This window comes from Cupressus sempervirens, chromosome 1, assembly GCF_028749045.1.
Source record: "Cupressus sempervirens isolate cs-2001-9-10 chromosome 1, ASM2874904v1, whole genome shotgun sequence".
NCBI classification, from domain to species: Eukaryota; Viridiplantae; Streptophyta; class Pinopsida; order Cupressales; family Cupressaceae; genus Cupressus; species Cupressus sempervirens.
Window position 1 is genome coordinate 465,833,284 of NC_143118.1, and position 15,442 is coordinate 465,848,725.

Here is a 15,442-nt window from a genome sequence, read left to right on the forward strand (position 1 = left end):
TGTACCAAGCTCCATCATCTCTTGCATTTTTTTTATATTATCATTTAATCCTTCAATAATATGAAGGCTCTAGTTAGCAGAACTGTAAAGAGTACACACCATCCTATCCAATCTCTTATCCATCTCAATAACCCTGGTTTCCAGAATGCTAATTCTATCAGACCCTTCATCTCCTTCCTTCCCATCTAGCCCAGTAACCCTATTCTTTAGCTCTTTAGTTTCGTGGAAAATCCACTTGATTGACCGGAAGTTATCCACCATGCTATTGCGGGCATTGTTGAGGAGATTCATCCCCACCTCCCTAGCATTGTCACTAAGAAACACCATTGCCGGATCAATCGGTTCCTCCAAATGGATCAATCTGTTGATAGTCTTCACAACACTTTGACAATTTTGTAAGTCTTCAAACAAAAACTTTGTCTTCACAACTTACTGACTTGATGTAGATGATATGTTGTCATAAATGACAACCTCAATGTATTTCCATACTCACCTCTAAGCCAAATTGCCAACAATTTCCCCCTCTGGCATTGATAGCAACATATGGGAAAATTGGCAAGTCCCAAAATTATAAAATTGTGAATTTCTTCACATGGCCATACAAAATTTTCAAAATGTGGATCATTTCTATTATATACCAATATACCAGCTTTTACATTATACTCCACCTTAGTCTATACTCTTCCTTATACCTCCTCATACTCCCATCCAAAACACTGCCCCTTTGACATCAATGACAAAGGTGAGTAAAAAACTATTTACAAATCAAAATTTTGAGTCTACTTTTATTGTGTTGTTGAATTGGTTAGCAATGTAATGCAATCAGCAAAACTGCTTTTCAAGCTTTTTAGACCTTTATTCCATACATCTTTTACTGAATATGATACTGTGATAAGGGTGCATAAGTCATAAGATGCCAATTTTGTGGCTTGAAAGTCTGGATAAGAGAAGTGCTCATAAGATATCTTGGCCTTCAGACAATCATCAAGTTGCATCTGCATTAGGTCTATCTTCAAGGACAAATGTTCTCTTAATAAAGAGAATCTTTGCAATATCTTCTCCTTGTTTGCCTCTAGTATTCTACACTCATTATGTATTCTACTGATTCTTTGCTCGAAGTCAATAACCTAAGCATCTATATTCTTTAACTCATTGATCACACCCTTCAACTCATCTTCTTTCACTCTGATCTGTGTGGTGAAGGTCTGAATGTAATCGTGTGACAAGGCACATTTTTCATATAGCACTTTTCCTTCATGTGCACACCACCTTAACTCTTTGATGCATGTGTCTAAGTTTGCCAAATCATCCTTAACATTTTTACATACCTTGCTGAAAGATTTGCATCATGTTCAGCTTGGGCTTTCCCAGTGGCAACTTCTACTAAAGTCATGAATTGTTTGCCAAATTCTTCTAATACCTTGCTTGCCTTCTTCTGGGGATCACTCTCACTAATACGTACACTTATCAGACTTTGCATTTTACCTGTCATCTTCTCAAGTGTCTCTTGAGTGCTTTTGATTCCCTTGCTTTTCTCAATGATCTTGCTAGTAGCAAATGCTGATAACTAACTAAACATCTCAATCTTTGGGTCTTCGTCCATGGTTTCCTCAACATGTCTCAGCTGGGGTGTGAAGTGGGATGTTTCTTGCACAATTATTCTCCAATCACTTTGTAGTTTAGCATCTCTATTTTTAAGAGTTTAAGCCAATGTGGCTAGATCTTCTGCTTTTCCTTTTTCATTCTTTTGCTCTCCTTTCTTTTCACTCTTATCCTCCTCCTCATCTGAGCTAGGATAATCAACCAAATTGTCAACAATATTATCTTGATCCTTAAATGGATCCTCTGTCTCATCAACAATAATGTGTGTGTAATCAATGCTCATGGTGTCATCATCAATTGTGATCTATGGTGGCTCAGAGATTGTTCCCTCAACATTTACTTTTGTCTCCTTGCTGACTTTTTCTTCACTCATCATGGTGACGTTCTCTGCCTCTGAGGTACTAGGAGCTGGGGTCACTGTTGCTCCCCCTATTATCATGTTCCCTTCTTGATTAGGTTCAAGTACATCCAAAATTATTGTCTTCTGAAGTCTCTGCTGCTGCTGCTGAATTTTCCATCTCTGATGTACTAAGTGGCTCTGTTGTAGATGAAGGTGTAACTACTTCATTTCCAGTCTCTTCAACTTAGGCTTTGCTCACTGGCTCATTCAATATTTGATCAACAAGCATTTCAGTATCTTTAATTACTTCTTTTTGTCCTCCCATGAGTCTAATGACTCTCATCTTATCACGCACAAGTGGATTGAGTCTATGAATTATTCTTTCCATTTGTACAGTATTCTTTACATCATAACATTTCCTTATGACCTCATCTCTTAAGGTTTCTTCTTCTTTCTTAGCCCTCAGTCTGACCTCATTCAATCTGTCATATAACTCTTTAGGTAATTCTCCATGAATTGAAAGTAGGGGTTTCTTGAATTGAATCATATACTGAATAACGCAACATCCAAGTTCCTTTGCTCATATATTGAATATTTGTCATAATATTGCTTGAGCTTCTTAAGATTCCCTTCATTTAAGATAGAATCATTTAGATTCTCAATTCTTGGTTTCCAAGTAACTTTCTTCTTACTGCTTCCTTATCCTTCGTCTTGCCACTGAGGTTGTGATTGTTGTTGAACTTGGGCTTCAGGTGGAGTGATCTGACCTCTCATCTTTCTCCCTTCATATGTGGCTATTACTTTTTGTCTTTTTCCCAGTCCAATAGCCATTTCTTTAACTCTTTTAGGCTTAGCGGTCTCTGCTTGTTCTTGCTTTACTTCCACTAATCTCATTGATCTTCATGTACTAGTAGGTGCAGATGTTTGAACTTGTATTATACTGACATCTTCTTTTGCCATGGGCTGATCCAATGCAACTGATGGTGCTGAAACAAATTGTGACATAGGTTCAGGTGTTGTAGTGTTAGGGCCTTCAACTAACAAGGGTGGAACAACTAAGATATCCTTCTGACCAATTTGCTGCATCTCAGATACAGTTTGCTTAACCTCAGCAAACTCATGGGGTGTCATCTCAATTTCCTTCAAAAAATTCCTCATTTCATTGTCTACTCTCTTCCTCGCAAGTTTTTCAAGCTTGATTTGATAGGCTATCTTCATGTTTTTCTTCGCAAGTGCCAAATCTAGGACTTTTAAAATCTAAATCTGCACTTAGGATTCTTTGTGCATATGCTTCAATTATTTCTTCTGTAACTACTGATTTTGGAGGATCATTGCATATGTGATAGCATTGCCTTCTTGGTATAGGGTTTTGGGTTCGTTTGGGTTTGTTCATACAAAAACATGTTAAAATTATAAAATACATATATATACATATTTATGAAGCCTAGACGCATAGAGTATCAGAAAATCATATGATTTAATCTTAGTTAATCATTTAAACAACAAAAATGCCATAGGCATAAACTTTAAACATGTAAGTTGTAATCATAGCATCATGAATCAAGATCATACCATCATATATTTCAATTTAAAATTTTCAAGTTCCACATCAAAAATTCAAAACATTAAAAGTAAATCATGATCCATGAATCATAACAGCAAGTTCAAGTATCATTGTTTCAAGTTTCAACTAATCATAATCTATAAAATTTTAATATTCTTCTTCTTCATCATCATCATCGTTGTCGTCCTCATCATCATCTTCTCCTTCTTCTTCTTCTCGTAGTCCTTCCGCATTAGTTGACTCAGCAATAGAGCTAAGGCCAATGGGATCAGCACCAACAACAATAGTATAGGCATCAAAATCTTCAAAGTTTTCAATTGTAAGCCGAGAAGTAGAAGCATCCAAGTCTGCCAACTCTGCATCTACATCCCACCTCTTTGTCTACCCTTCTTTGTACTCTTTAGTCTTGTGCGAGAGGAGATGCATGTTGTAATGCACAAACACCAAGTTCTCTGCTCTTTCTGATGTTATAAAACTAAATAACCTATTTACATTCACTTTTTAGGGCTGCAGAACTCAATACATTATCAATTTTTTTATAAAAAATGACATAAAGTCGTCCAACATCGCAAATTCACCTGGGATTCGCCTGAAATTCATTCTGGCAATGAGATTCGCTTGGGTTCGATTTTCTAGAATCCGGGTTCGAACCACCCCCAAGGAATAGGAACCCTGGCCAAATTTTGCCCGAACCGAACCAATATTTTGAACTAGTTAGAACCCAGGCAGGGTTCTCTAGGCAAAAGGACGAACCTGGATAACTAAGATGTTTTCCAAAATGCAACTCCCTTGCTTATAGCATAATCCATGAAGGGATATGCCCTTTCAAAGGACATATCCATTTGTTAATATAATAAATTATTATTTAAGCACACACACACAGACATATAATATATACATAATAACTCCAGTTTAGTCTCTTTAGCTTATCCAACTGAAGCTACCAAACATTAACAGTAACCTCATAGCCAAGTGGATCTACATATATCACTCTAGGAGTGACTGCCCCTATATAGGGAAAATCTGTGTCAACCATGAAACACAATTCATTCTTATACTTCTCAACTACAAATTTAGAAATCCTTAACCTCTGCTTCATTTAAAACTGAAATGTTTTCATTATAAGTGTTGTGTTGTCATCTACTTTGTCCATAGGATGTCTCTTATACAAATGTGCAATCTTCTCAATAGTACACTTCTCATTTGTCCAATCAATTATAGGCATAAATGGAAATCTTTTCAAAAGATAGAAAAACATGTATGTAATCAGTGACTAAAATCTAAATTTTCCATTTCTTGTTTTCCTTATCCTTTCCAAATTATCAATCAATTGAATTCTCAAAATTTAACACAGGTTAACTTGAACTTTTTCAACACATAGTTTGTAAGTTGCATGTTCAAATCCAACTGCCAATTCTTCATCTCTAGAACTAGAACATAATTTGGTGGCAATGATTTTACTCACAAATCTCACATCATCATGTTTAATGATAATCTGACTTATTATTGGTTGATTTGGTGTTTTCAATCACATTTTTCTTTACATTCTTCTCGTTATGTGGGATTGATCCTTGATTGCATAGGTTAGTTACTTCATGAATCAAATTTGTTGAAATGTCTACTACATTGTCGCCTATCCAAAACTTCTCATCATGGATTCTGCTCAAAATGATTTTACTCCAATCTTCATTATCAAACTCATGGTAAAACATCTACTTTACTATATCATTCTAACCTAGGTGTTCAAATCCTTCTTTAAATGATCAAATTCATCAGAAATGTTGCTCTCTCCTACAATCTCAAACTTACATTGTGTATAACTCCTAACATCTTCTAAATACAAGACTCCATTGGAATTTGAGAAACTGCGGTGTTAGGGTCTTCTTCAACAAGTGGTATAGGGGTTTAGTTTCAATTTAGGTCTTGGAACCTCCATAACATTATGCAACATAGATGCTTCCATTTCTTAAAGGCTTAAAGACTTAACCACACTTCACAAATTGACTGCACAAAGATATAAATACCTTCAATTCTTAAACTAGGGCTTTCTACGCGAAACGGCCGAATCCTTTAATAAAACCTTCAAACTACTTGCAATTCGCTCATCAAGGCTCCTTAATTCTTTGCTCGATCAAATGGTGCTCATTCCATCGATTTCAACCATTATATGTGATTCAATTCAATTCTGCATTAATTGCACAGGTACTTAATGATGGAAAAGTTGTTTCCTTTAACCAGAGAATTGATTTTTGTTCGCGCTCTCACATATGGACTCAAAAATGAATGCACTCTTAATAGTAGCTTCCTTTTATCCATCTAAACCTTTTCCTATCTTCGCAAGTCTTAATTCAATCTTTTAGGGGCTAAATAATTTTTTTGATGTTGTTTCCCCTTTTCTTATTAATGAATAAATTGCTTAGATAATAAGGGTTTGTCAACAACTATTACTTGACTTCAACTAATTTTTTGGTGTGTCACTTGTCTTCTTTTCTACCCAAATTTGTGAGTTAGTTGGTGTCTTAGCTTTAACAAATGTTTCATTGAAGTTCTCTACATGCTCTTTCACATTCTCTGTGTCTATCATTGTTATTCTCATTCATTCTAACATTGTTATTTTCACTCCTTCTAAAGTCAGGTGTCCTTGCATTCTAAGATCTCATATTGCTTGGTATTCTCATGTTGTTCATCTTACAAAATCTTGTTGTATATTTCATATTGTTACAAATCTGACATGCTATCACATTGTTTCCATATCTAGGTCTTGACTAACTGGTCTATAATCTGTAATCTCTAGCAATATAACCATAATTGTTGCACTTATAACACACGACTCCATTTCTTATGACATTAGTTGCACCAATAGGTCTACTAGCTGCAGGGTTAGTACTTTGATACATTTTATTATTAAATCTAGGTTTCCTACATTCATTAGCTCTATGAAAATAAGCATACCAATAATAACCATAACCAATAAAACGGTTAGCATACTTACCTATACAGTCCTTCTTCATGTGACCAATTTCATTGTGTGCAAAACATTTTCCAATAAATTGCCTCTTCACTTCTTTAGGTTGTTCAGATTTTTTAGGTACTTCTTTGTTCAGATCTTGTTGTTGTTCAAGTTGTTGGATCACATGATTTGGTTCCTCAATAAGTTCAGCTTTCTTAAATGATTCACCTTCATAGTATCTAATACCAGTCCTATCATAAGTAGGTCTTTGCGTCATGATCTGCTCATCAAATTTTCTAGTGCTAGAGTACAATTTCTCAAGATGTTGCTTTGTCTATGTAAGCTATCATTTGACAATAGTATTATACTTCTCAAGTTTTGCATCTTCCAACTTTGTAGTCTCAAGTTCAGATGTCACCTTGGTAAGTTTGGATTTCAGATCTGCATTCTTAGATCTCAAATCAGATTGACTTTTCTTCCCATCTTCCATCAAACTGATCTTAAGATTGGTAATTTCAAGTTCATGCTTTAGGATCTCATTTTCCTTCTTTAGCTTAGAAACTGTATCACTATCTATGATCGATTCATTTGACTCTTTCTTCTGAAAATTAGTAGATTCAATCTCCTTTTTCAACTTTTGAATGTAAGTTTTTGCCTCTTTGTATTTGTTCTACAAATTGTCTCTTTCTTTTGTGATCGCATTAAGTTCCTCAAAAGCTTCCTTTAGATTCTTTTGCAACTAATCAATATCCATAGTGATCCTACTCAAGTTGTTAGGCCTCCTCTGAGTAACTGCGCTCTAATACCAATTGTTAGAAATAGGAAGTACTAAGAGGGGGGGTGAATCAATATTTCACAAACTTTTTTTCCCAGCTATGGATATGTTTAATAACCTTAAAACAGCCACAAGTGATTAAACTGAAGAAAGAACATAACAGTAACACAATGCAACTCATAACACCATTATTTGTTAACTAGGAAAACCCAAGCCAAGGGAAAACCCCAATGGGGATTGTACCCACAAACCGATCCACTAATGAAAAGTATCTTGTGAAAGATATTGACCCTGTTAGGAGTCTATTACATTTGTATAGTGTCTTTGTCCTAGTTAGAGGACTAGGCCTTGTTAGAAGCCTCAACCCTATTAGCAGTTGGTATTACAATTACAAAAGTAGCAAGATGAGCCCACCGCTCAAACATGCATATACAATGATATATTTTGTACACAAAAAGGTACAGATACAATAACCTCTTGACAATGATGATATCTGCAATATTTGATTCGTCCCTTATAGCTCTTTGTACATAACTTCGCATATATTGTCCTTTATCTGCTCTAACATAAAGTTCGAATCACATAGCAAGTACATTTCAATGTCCAAAACATCACACAACTTCGCATAAACAAGTCTTTCCTTTATACCCTTATGTTTTGAGTCGGCCTTCATGTCTTCACACGTGTCCCAAAACACAAAATTGAATTTTGCTAAGTTAGGGTTATGCCGTCCCTAATTAGTTAAGTAATTATTTTGGTGAACAAAATAATTCCTTAACACAAATACCCATTTCCTTCACTCTATCCTGCTCTGCCTATACCTGACTGTGATTGGTAAATCTTTGATATCTCTGACTGTACAGCTCATAATAACATGCGCTCTGAGATGTGGTATCCTCATAGCCTGTTCTAGCTTCCCTCAAGTGTGCATGTGCCAATTTGCTCTCTATGAACTTTGCAAACCAAAAAGGTGTCTCTACTGACAATTAGGCTTCACAACACTTGGACAATTTTCTAAGTCTTCAAACAAAAACTTTGCTTTCACAACTTGCTGACTTAATGTAGATGATATGTTGCCATAAATGACAACCTCAATGTATTTCTTACTCACCTCTTAGTGAAATTGCCAACACCTCCAAGGTCACAAGGATGGAAGGAAATCAATACTAAACACAATCTGTTATGAGGAAGTTTTTGGGTGGGCAAGTAGGAGATATAAGAGAGACATGATATAGTACAAACAAAACCAAAGTGTGAACTGTGAACCCAACCAAGTTGTAAAGGTTATATGATAGTGATAAAAAATTAGGAATGAAAATATGCTCAAGATAAATAGTGTAAACAGAGAATGATGCGGCTGCAGTAAGATTTCAGGGTGACTTGCCATTAGAAACGATATATGCGGACACACGTTGGCCAGATATAGGTGTGATTCTCTGTGGTGGGCATTAGAGCAACAAACAATTTCGGAAAGCATTTTCAAGTGTAATGGTCAAATCAAGATGGGAAAGAAATCGAATTAATTATGGAGTATGTCTACTAAAAGACAACAGACAATGAAGTATGAGTAATGAGGAATTGTTTAGATGGGTAGAGAAGAGAAATAAGAAAGCAAATGGTCCAGAGCTACCAAAACTATATGTAGAAACAAAATTTATAAAGAAAGAAAATAGCTACAAAAATAAGGGAAGAAAATGAACTTGAAGTGGATGATGCAACCGAGAATAATGTGGGTATTCAATCCCAATAAATTGGAAAAAGACATCCTGATATTATCTTTTTGGTTTGCCAGGGTATTCCCAAGCAAGATTGTTGTTGCTATGCTAACATAACATTAGCAGATGCTGGACACATATGTGAGAAATGCTCCAGTCTCCATCTGTGCCCAGCAACCAATCTATTGATGACAAATTTAGCATAGAAGCAAGGTCTTTATTGACAGCAGAAGCAGGGGAAAAGTCATTCACATATAACAAAAATCAGGATGATAAACTGAATTTCACAGCTGGCCCTTCTTTTTTGAAATATACCTTATACCTCTTCGTTTTCCTCTTTTTTTCATTATGTTAGTCATGCCCATTATGACCTCTGTATGATCTGGTCAGAACTTAGCTTCTTGGAACATGGCAGCTTTTACTGTTGCACTATAATTGCAATGCTTGTTGTTCTAAAAATCAGAAATATATCATAAGATTTAAGATCTCCCTTGGACGGGTAGGTACTTCATCATTCTAAGAAATCCATTTGTTTTGGACCTTGGTTTCTATGCATGCATTAAATCTGAAGATTAGGTACCATGAAGAATTCAAGGAAGCTGTGGACATCACTCTTTAATATTTGGTTATAAAGAATTTCATCCCTTTTTTACTTTCTCGGAAAGGGATAAAGATTTCCTGTTCTAAAGATAATTTTATCCTACTCCATGAAAAGCAGTTTACAATTAAATTGTTTGTGGTAGGTTTTGAAAAATATTTTAGTAGTTTATTAGATTTTTTTTTTTATTCTGTCACACCTTTGTCATTGATCTTGTTTTGGCCTCTTTGGCCACGCCCATAACTTAACTTGGAAAGCAATATATAGAAATTCATGCTCGAAACCAGGTATTGGATCATAAATTTAATAAATAAACTTCAAGCTAAAGTATAGAAATTGACACATCAATTCAAGACATTGGTAGAAAAGAACCTGGAACAGAGATTTTGTCAACATTGGGTTTGCAACCAATATCTGACGAGCTTGTTGTTGATTTTGTTCAATGAGAACCTACAAACAGATAAATTAAATTTTAAAGTGGTATCCTAGTAAAAGACATCACTAGAAACACATGCTTATGAAGCAACACGAATAGAAATAAGGATAATAGAACCTTCATTTGGGACATGACATCATAAAGTTGATTCTTTGACATGCCAGCTAAGTTTGAAAAAGAGGCATTTCCCGGTGCACTTCCACTGTTCCCACCAATATTTGATTGACCATTTATCTGCCCAGCATTCTGTGTTTGACCTGGCATAGATGTGTATGGACCTCCAAATGCTCCTGCCATTAGAGAGAACTGTGACCACTCTGATGTCTTTTCTAGAGGACTGGAAGTTAATGCTACAGTTTCGAGATCTGTTCACCTGCTCGTCACTATAGTAATGACAAATTGTCAATCTTAAACTGTTTTTGGTCTTTACAAAATATCATAAGAAAAAAAGATAAGCATGAACTTGGAGATTTTCATAGTTGCATTTAGTCACCCCATATGTCTGGAAAATTCGAATACAGTGCTATTGTTCTGTTTGAATATATTCAAGTGGAAATGTGAAACTGGGCTAGATTGGAAAGACTTTTAACACGGAATGATATTGCGTCCAAGCAAGACCCAGATCAGCACTCTGCCATAAAGGACTTCTTGTGTCATCATTTTCACTCAAGAGATACTACAGTTTTGTTAAAGGGTCCTTTTTATCTCCTATTTTACTGTTCATGAATAAATGAAATTAAGTTTTCACAACCTCACTTTGATAAGATTAAAAGATTTATTTGTCTTTCACTAGATTACTCTTGCATTGATTGTGGCCAACTTTGTAAGATAATAAATATTTTGTCAATAATTGAACTAATAGGGAAAACAAGTTATAATTTCCTTCTATGTTTCACTGAATATCTTGCCTTTCAACAGATAGAAGAAATATAAAAACTGAGATAAGGTTGTAGCATAAAAATCTAAGCAAGCAATCTTGGGAAAGGAATGCCCCTTGTCAAAATAAACGATAATGAAGCACAAGATAATGAGCATGCTGATAATAACAAGAAGCATGTGGGTAAAGGTGCATGCATATGTACGAGCATGTGTCTATGCACACGCACACACACAAACAGAGTTTGCAAACATCAGGCTGCAATTGCAACGAGGAGAAGGAAAGACAGGATCTTTATTTTGCCAGATATATAATCCTATAGCATAAAAATAGATGTGTCAAACATTTTTGTTCCAACAAATGGAACCGTAGCTTCTTTTTTTTCACTCTCTTGCACATGAAAGCAAATTGTAGGATAGCAATGTCATGCAAAAGGTTACAGACGCACAGAAAATCCAGCTGATATCAGTGGAGACAGGAAACAATATATAGCATATCAAGCTCATTTGCAAAAGCTTCTAATGTGTAACATCATTTGCACCCCTGTATCCTAGATCTCAATAGCAATGTATGAACATCACTCAAGAGAATTTAGTTTAACAAGTAAAGGGTGGTTTTACACTGAAAACTTAAAAATTGATCTTACAATTGCAATGGGATCACACCAGTGACCTGATATTATCATTTTTGGAAAATCATACACCAGAGAACAGCACTGGGTTTTAATCCCAACAAAAAATCATTACCAAACAGCACCAACAAAATGATCCAATATTGTTTATTAGCTGGCTTTATATTTCCATCAGCCCCAACTCGTATTTTTAAGTTTAACAGAATTCTAAGCCCAGACACATTGAATTACTCTTGAACTCAGGCCTTAGCACTTCAGTTAACCCCAGTGTTAAGAATTTCAGGGTTTTGAGGGTGTCGCAAGTTTTCTTCATCCTTCAATTCTAGGGAGGTGAATTTAAGTGAATTATGTTTTGATCAACAACATATTCACATAATTACAAGACAGCCCCACAAAAACAACATTGTCAAGACCCAATTATGATCTCATCGTAAGAATGGCTCTTAAATTTATTGAAAATTTAGATGCAGAGTAATATTCTTGAATCCACACTAAAAACAAAAAGAAAATAAAAAAATCCTAACCTTTCACTTGCTTTGTCAATGCTTCCACATTTTGCATACATGTCTACCAGGCCTGTTTCAGGAAGAAAGGTCACTCTCAGCTTTGTAAACTTGGACATATGCCCATTTTTTCTTTGACATATTGAATGTAATTTGGCCATATGTCACAGCTTTACAGTTTTGCAAGCCACCCAGGTTTGTCAAAATTAGCTCTCAGCTTTTCCCCTAATATTTTCTTATCAGCTAAATTCAGAGACTGAAAATCAACTCATCCAACATTGCAGCCCTTGTGCCATGCAGGTGTCCCACCTTCATAAGTATTGATAATTAGCCTCTGCAAGTCACATCCATCCAATGCAGACACAAAAAGTTCTCCATAAGGTTGGAATTGATTGGCAGAGAAACTGGCTCTGCCAAAATTCTGCCTACATCAGCAGCAAACAGAATGATTTTAGAATCAGGGCTGAAACAAACGTGATTGATCCTTTCCTTCTCATCCCTGGCTCCACAAGCTCTAAGAAAAGAACCACAGTAACACCCTCGTGGGCATCCTCTCCCCTAAATCTGTGAAACCCAGCTTTGAAGAGTGGGGAAACTAAAGGACTGTGGCGATGAACATCCGGATTTGATAGAGGTAGTCACTGATATAAAAGGTTTCGACTCGAAGTCAAAGATTTCAATATGCCTGACCTTGGTTTCAGAAATTGAATTTCTGTTTGTCCAGGTAATAAAATGAAAATAAGTTTGTTTAAAACAAGAATAGAAACAAAATAAAAATAAACTTGTGCATTATTATTTCTTCCAATGTCATTTCTAAAATTGTGTCTATAATTTGGCTTTTTACTGTAAGATGGGAATAATACCAAATAACAAGAAGAAATGTCAATTCGTATAAAAATCACAGCAATCACACATTGAAATTCTCTGTGGGCAATCTGAAGACCACCAATTTGCTTAACCAGTTCTCACAGAGTTCGTAAACCAAGTTCTGATATATTCTGATAGCATTCTTGCAACATTTTGCACCAATTGCGATGACCTTTACTGGGCCCTTCTGGCTTTTCTTCAAATTCCTTTGGCCCTTTTTATATTATTCTGTGCATCCTTCCAGTTCCTTGGCATGGCTCCTCACTAAACATACAATTGCAGAATGTTTGTGCAAAAGTTGACAAGTTTTCTAGATTGTGATATTGCTATCAGGATTTAACTGTCGTTCTTGAGTCAAACTCATTCACTCATATTTCATAAGTAGTGGTTCACAAAAACCCATCTCTCATGAGAATAAATGGAACATTTAGCACTCATTGGATCTAGGTGATGCTCACAAAGGTGAAGCACCGGGACTTCCTAGGAGGTCACCTATACCCGTACTATTCCAGCTCAGGCGCACTTAACTACAGAGTTTCCTCCCTGGTTAAACCCAATCTGCTTGCAACCTCATTTTAGTTTCCTTTTGTATTGAAATATCCAAAGGTATGATGCATCAGAGTGTTCCTATGTACACACAGTAGGGGGCATATGTAAGAGTGTGACCCAGCTTCAAATCTGTGCTCTACAAAGTTCATGGAGACGGATATAGATAGAAATACAAACACAGTATTGGGTACGGATACGACCATTTTTTAAGATACCCAATATGGATACGGCTGGATGTGACATTAATAAATATCACATTCACATATATTTAACACAATTTTCTAAGTTATTAGAGGAGTTTCTCATTGCTTCAAAAACAATATGGGCACATAAATATGACATAAATATTTATAACTTAATTTAACACTTTACAATATGCAAAAATTGTAGAGTTGCATTAGAAGATAACTCAACAAAATGGGTTGCTGAATAGAAAAAACATTTTATTTGTCTTTCTCATTTGGTGCAGGTTTTGTTTATACCAGTCTTTTAAAACAATTGTATTAATAAAGTTTTTTAAATTAAATTTGAGAAGATTTATGCCACATCTTAAAAAAATCAAATTACGTAGTATTTGGCACGCTTGGAAAATCAACATTTTTTAGGAAGACATGGTTGCAATATTCAATGGATGTATTCGGGCAGTATTGGATACGGGGGTGCATGCGCCCAAGGAAGGACAAAGGAGGTTCCAGTAACTCTGGCGCTCTATAATAAAAATCTTTCTTTCATTCATTCATAAGGAACCCCATTGCTCCAACAGACAAGTGTCAGTGTTGTGGTGCAAGTTTGTAAATACAATAAGCAACAACCGCACTTGAGACTAGCCAAGCAAGAAAGGCACATGAAATGTAAAACTCCACTAAGAACCCCTCACCCTCCTAACTCAACTTCCCTCCGAGAAAAAAACTTTATGAAACCAAAGTCATTGGCATCACAGGGCCAAATCAGTGCATGCATTTGATTCCACTCAGGTAAATAACGAGGCTATGTTTAAGATTTCTGTTTACTGACATTTCCCATAAAATTTCCTTGGGTATGTAATTAAATACTCGTTTGCAAAAAGATAAACTCGTAAAAAAACAGTAAATACATTTTTACGGATGAACTGGTGCATTCATGAAAGGAAAAGAAGGAATACGACTGAAAAATATTACCATCTGAAACAAAGAAAAATTAAATCGGTGCAAGCGAAGTTAAAAATTAACAAGGAAAAGAAAGTGACCTTGCGATCTTCCCCAGCCGTGGCAAAGCAATCAAATACGACGTACACGCGAATTACAGCCCGATTTAGCTAGCACTGGAATGGCTCATGCTAGCCGTCGACATGAAAGAGGGATTGGGCTAAATGGTCCACTGAATTTACGTTTGGCCAGATTATCGTGGAGATTGAAATTTATTATTAGTTCCTGCCGCAGGTAACTAATGGAATCATTAGACGCTTTTAAAATTGAAAAATGCAATTTTCTACAAATTGTATTGGTCAATGAAGAAAAATGCAATGTGAAAAATATATTTATATTAAAAAAATCAAATTTACCAGAGTCTTGCCAGCGTTTGCATCATTTAATACTATAGTTAGTATCATTAAATAATATTAAATCAATCCAATGTCCTTTCTATAGTGATAAAGTTTATTTATTGGTATAAATCTGCATTTCTACATTAAATTGGTTTTGACTTTGAATTGTAGAATCTATTATAGTATATTTTAATTAATTATTATTTTTAATTAAATTGATAATTAATAATTATGTTTCTAATATATTTTAATATTTATAATAATTTATTTAAGATACTTCACTTTTTTAAGTTTAAATTTGATATATTTATTTCAAAGTGAATATTAAAAATTAAATATTTATTTCAAAGTAAATAGTAATTTTTTTTGTTTTAACATAAAGTAAAAAAAATCTATTCAAAGTGTTTCAACTTTTAATTTTTCAATATTTTAAAAATTTATTATTGGTAGATTGTTTTTAGGTTTTAAACAAATATACTATAATACAATAGCATTCATTTTTCACAAAAGCAA

The 15,442-nt window shown here is 35.0% G+C and overlaps 1 protein-coding gene across 1 annotated transcript in view; it reads right to left on the reverse strand.

The window, feature by feature from the left end:
* Positions 1-14,825, reverse strand: part of LOC149578314 (uncharacterized) — a 35,082-nt gene extending 20,257 nt beyond the window's left edge. The window contains exons 1-3 of the mRNA XM_089828223.1: positions 14,633-14,825; positions 10,098-10,363; positions 9,917-9,994 (exon numbers count right to left, since the gene is read on the reverse strand). Coding sequence (XP_089684349.1) covers positions 9,917-9,994; positions 10,098-10,277 — 258 coding nt within the window. The 5' untranslated portion in view covers positions 10,278-10,363; positions 14,633-14,825. The remainder of the gene's footprint in view (positions 1-9,916; positions 9,995-10,097; positions 10,364-14,632) is intronic.
* Between the last annotated feature and the right edge of the window lie 617 nt (positions 14,826-15,442).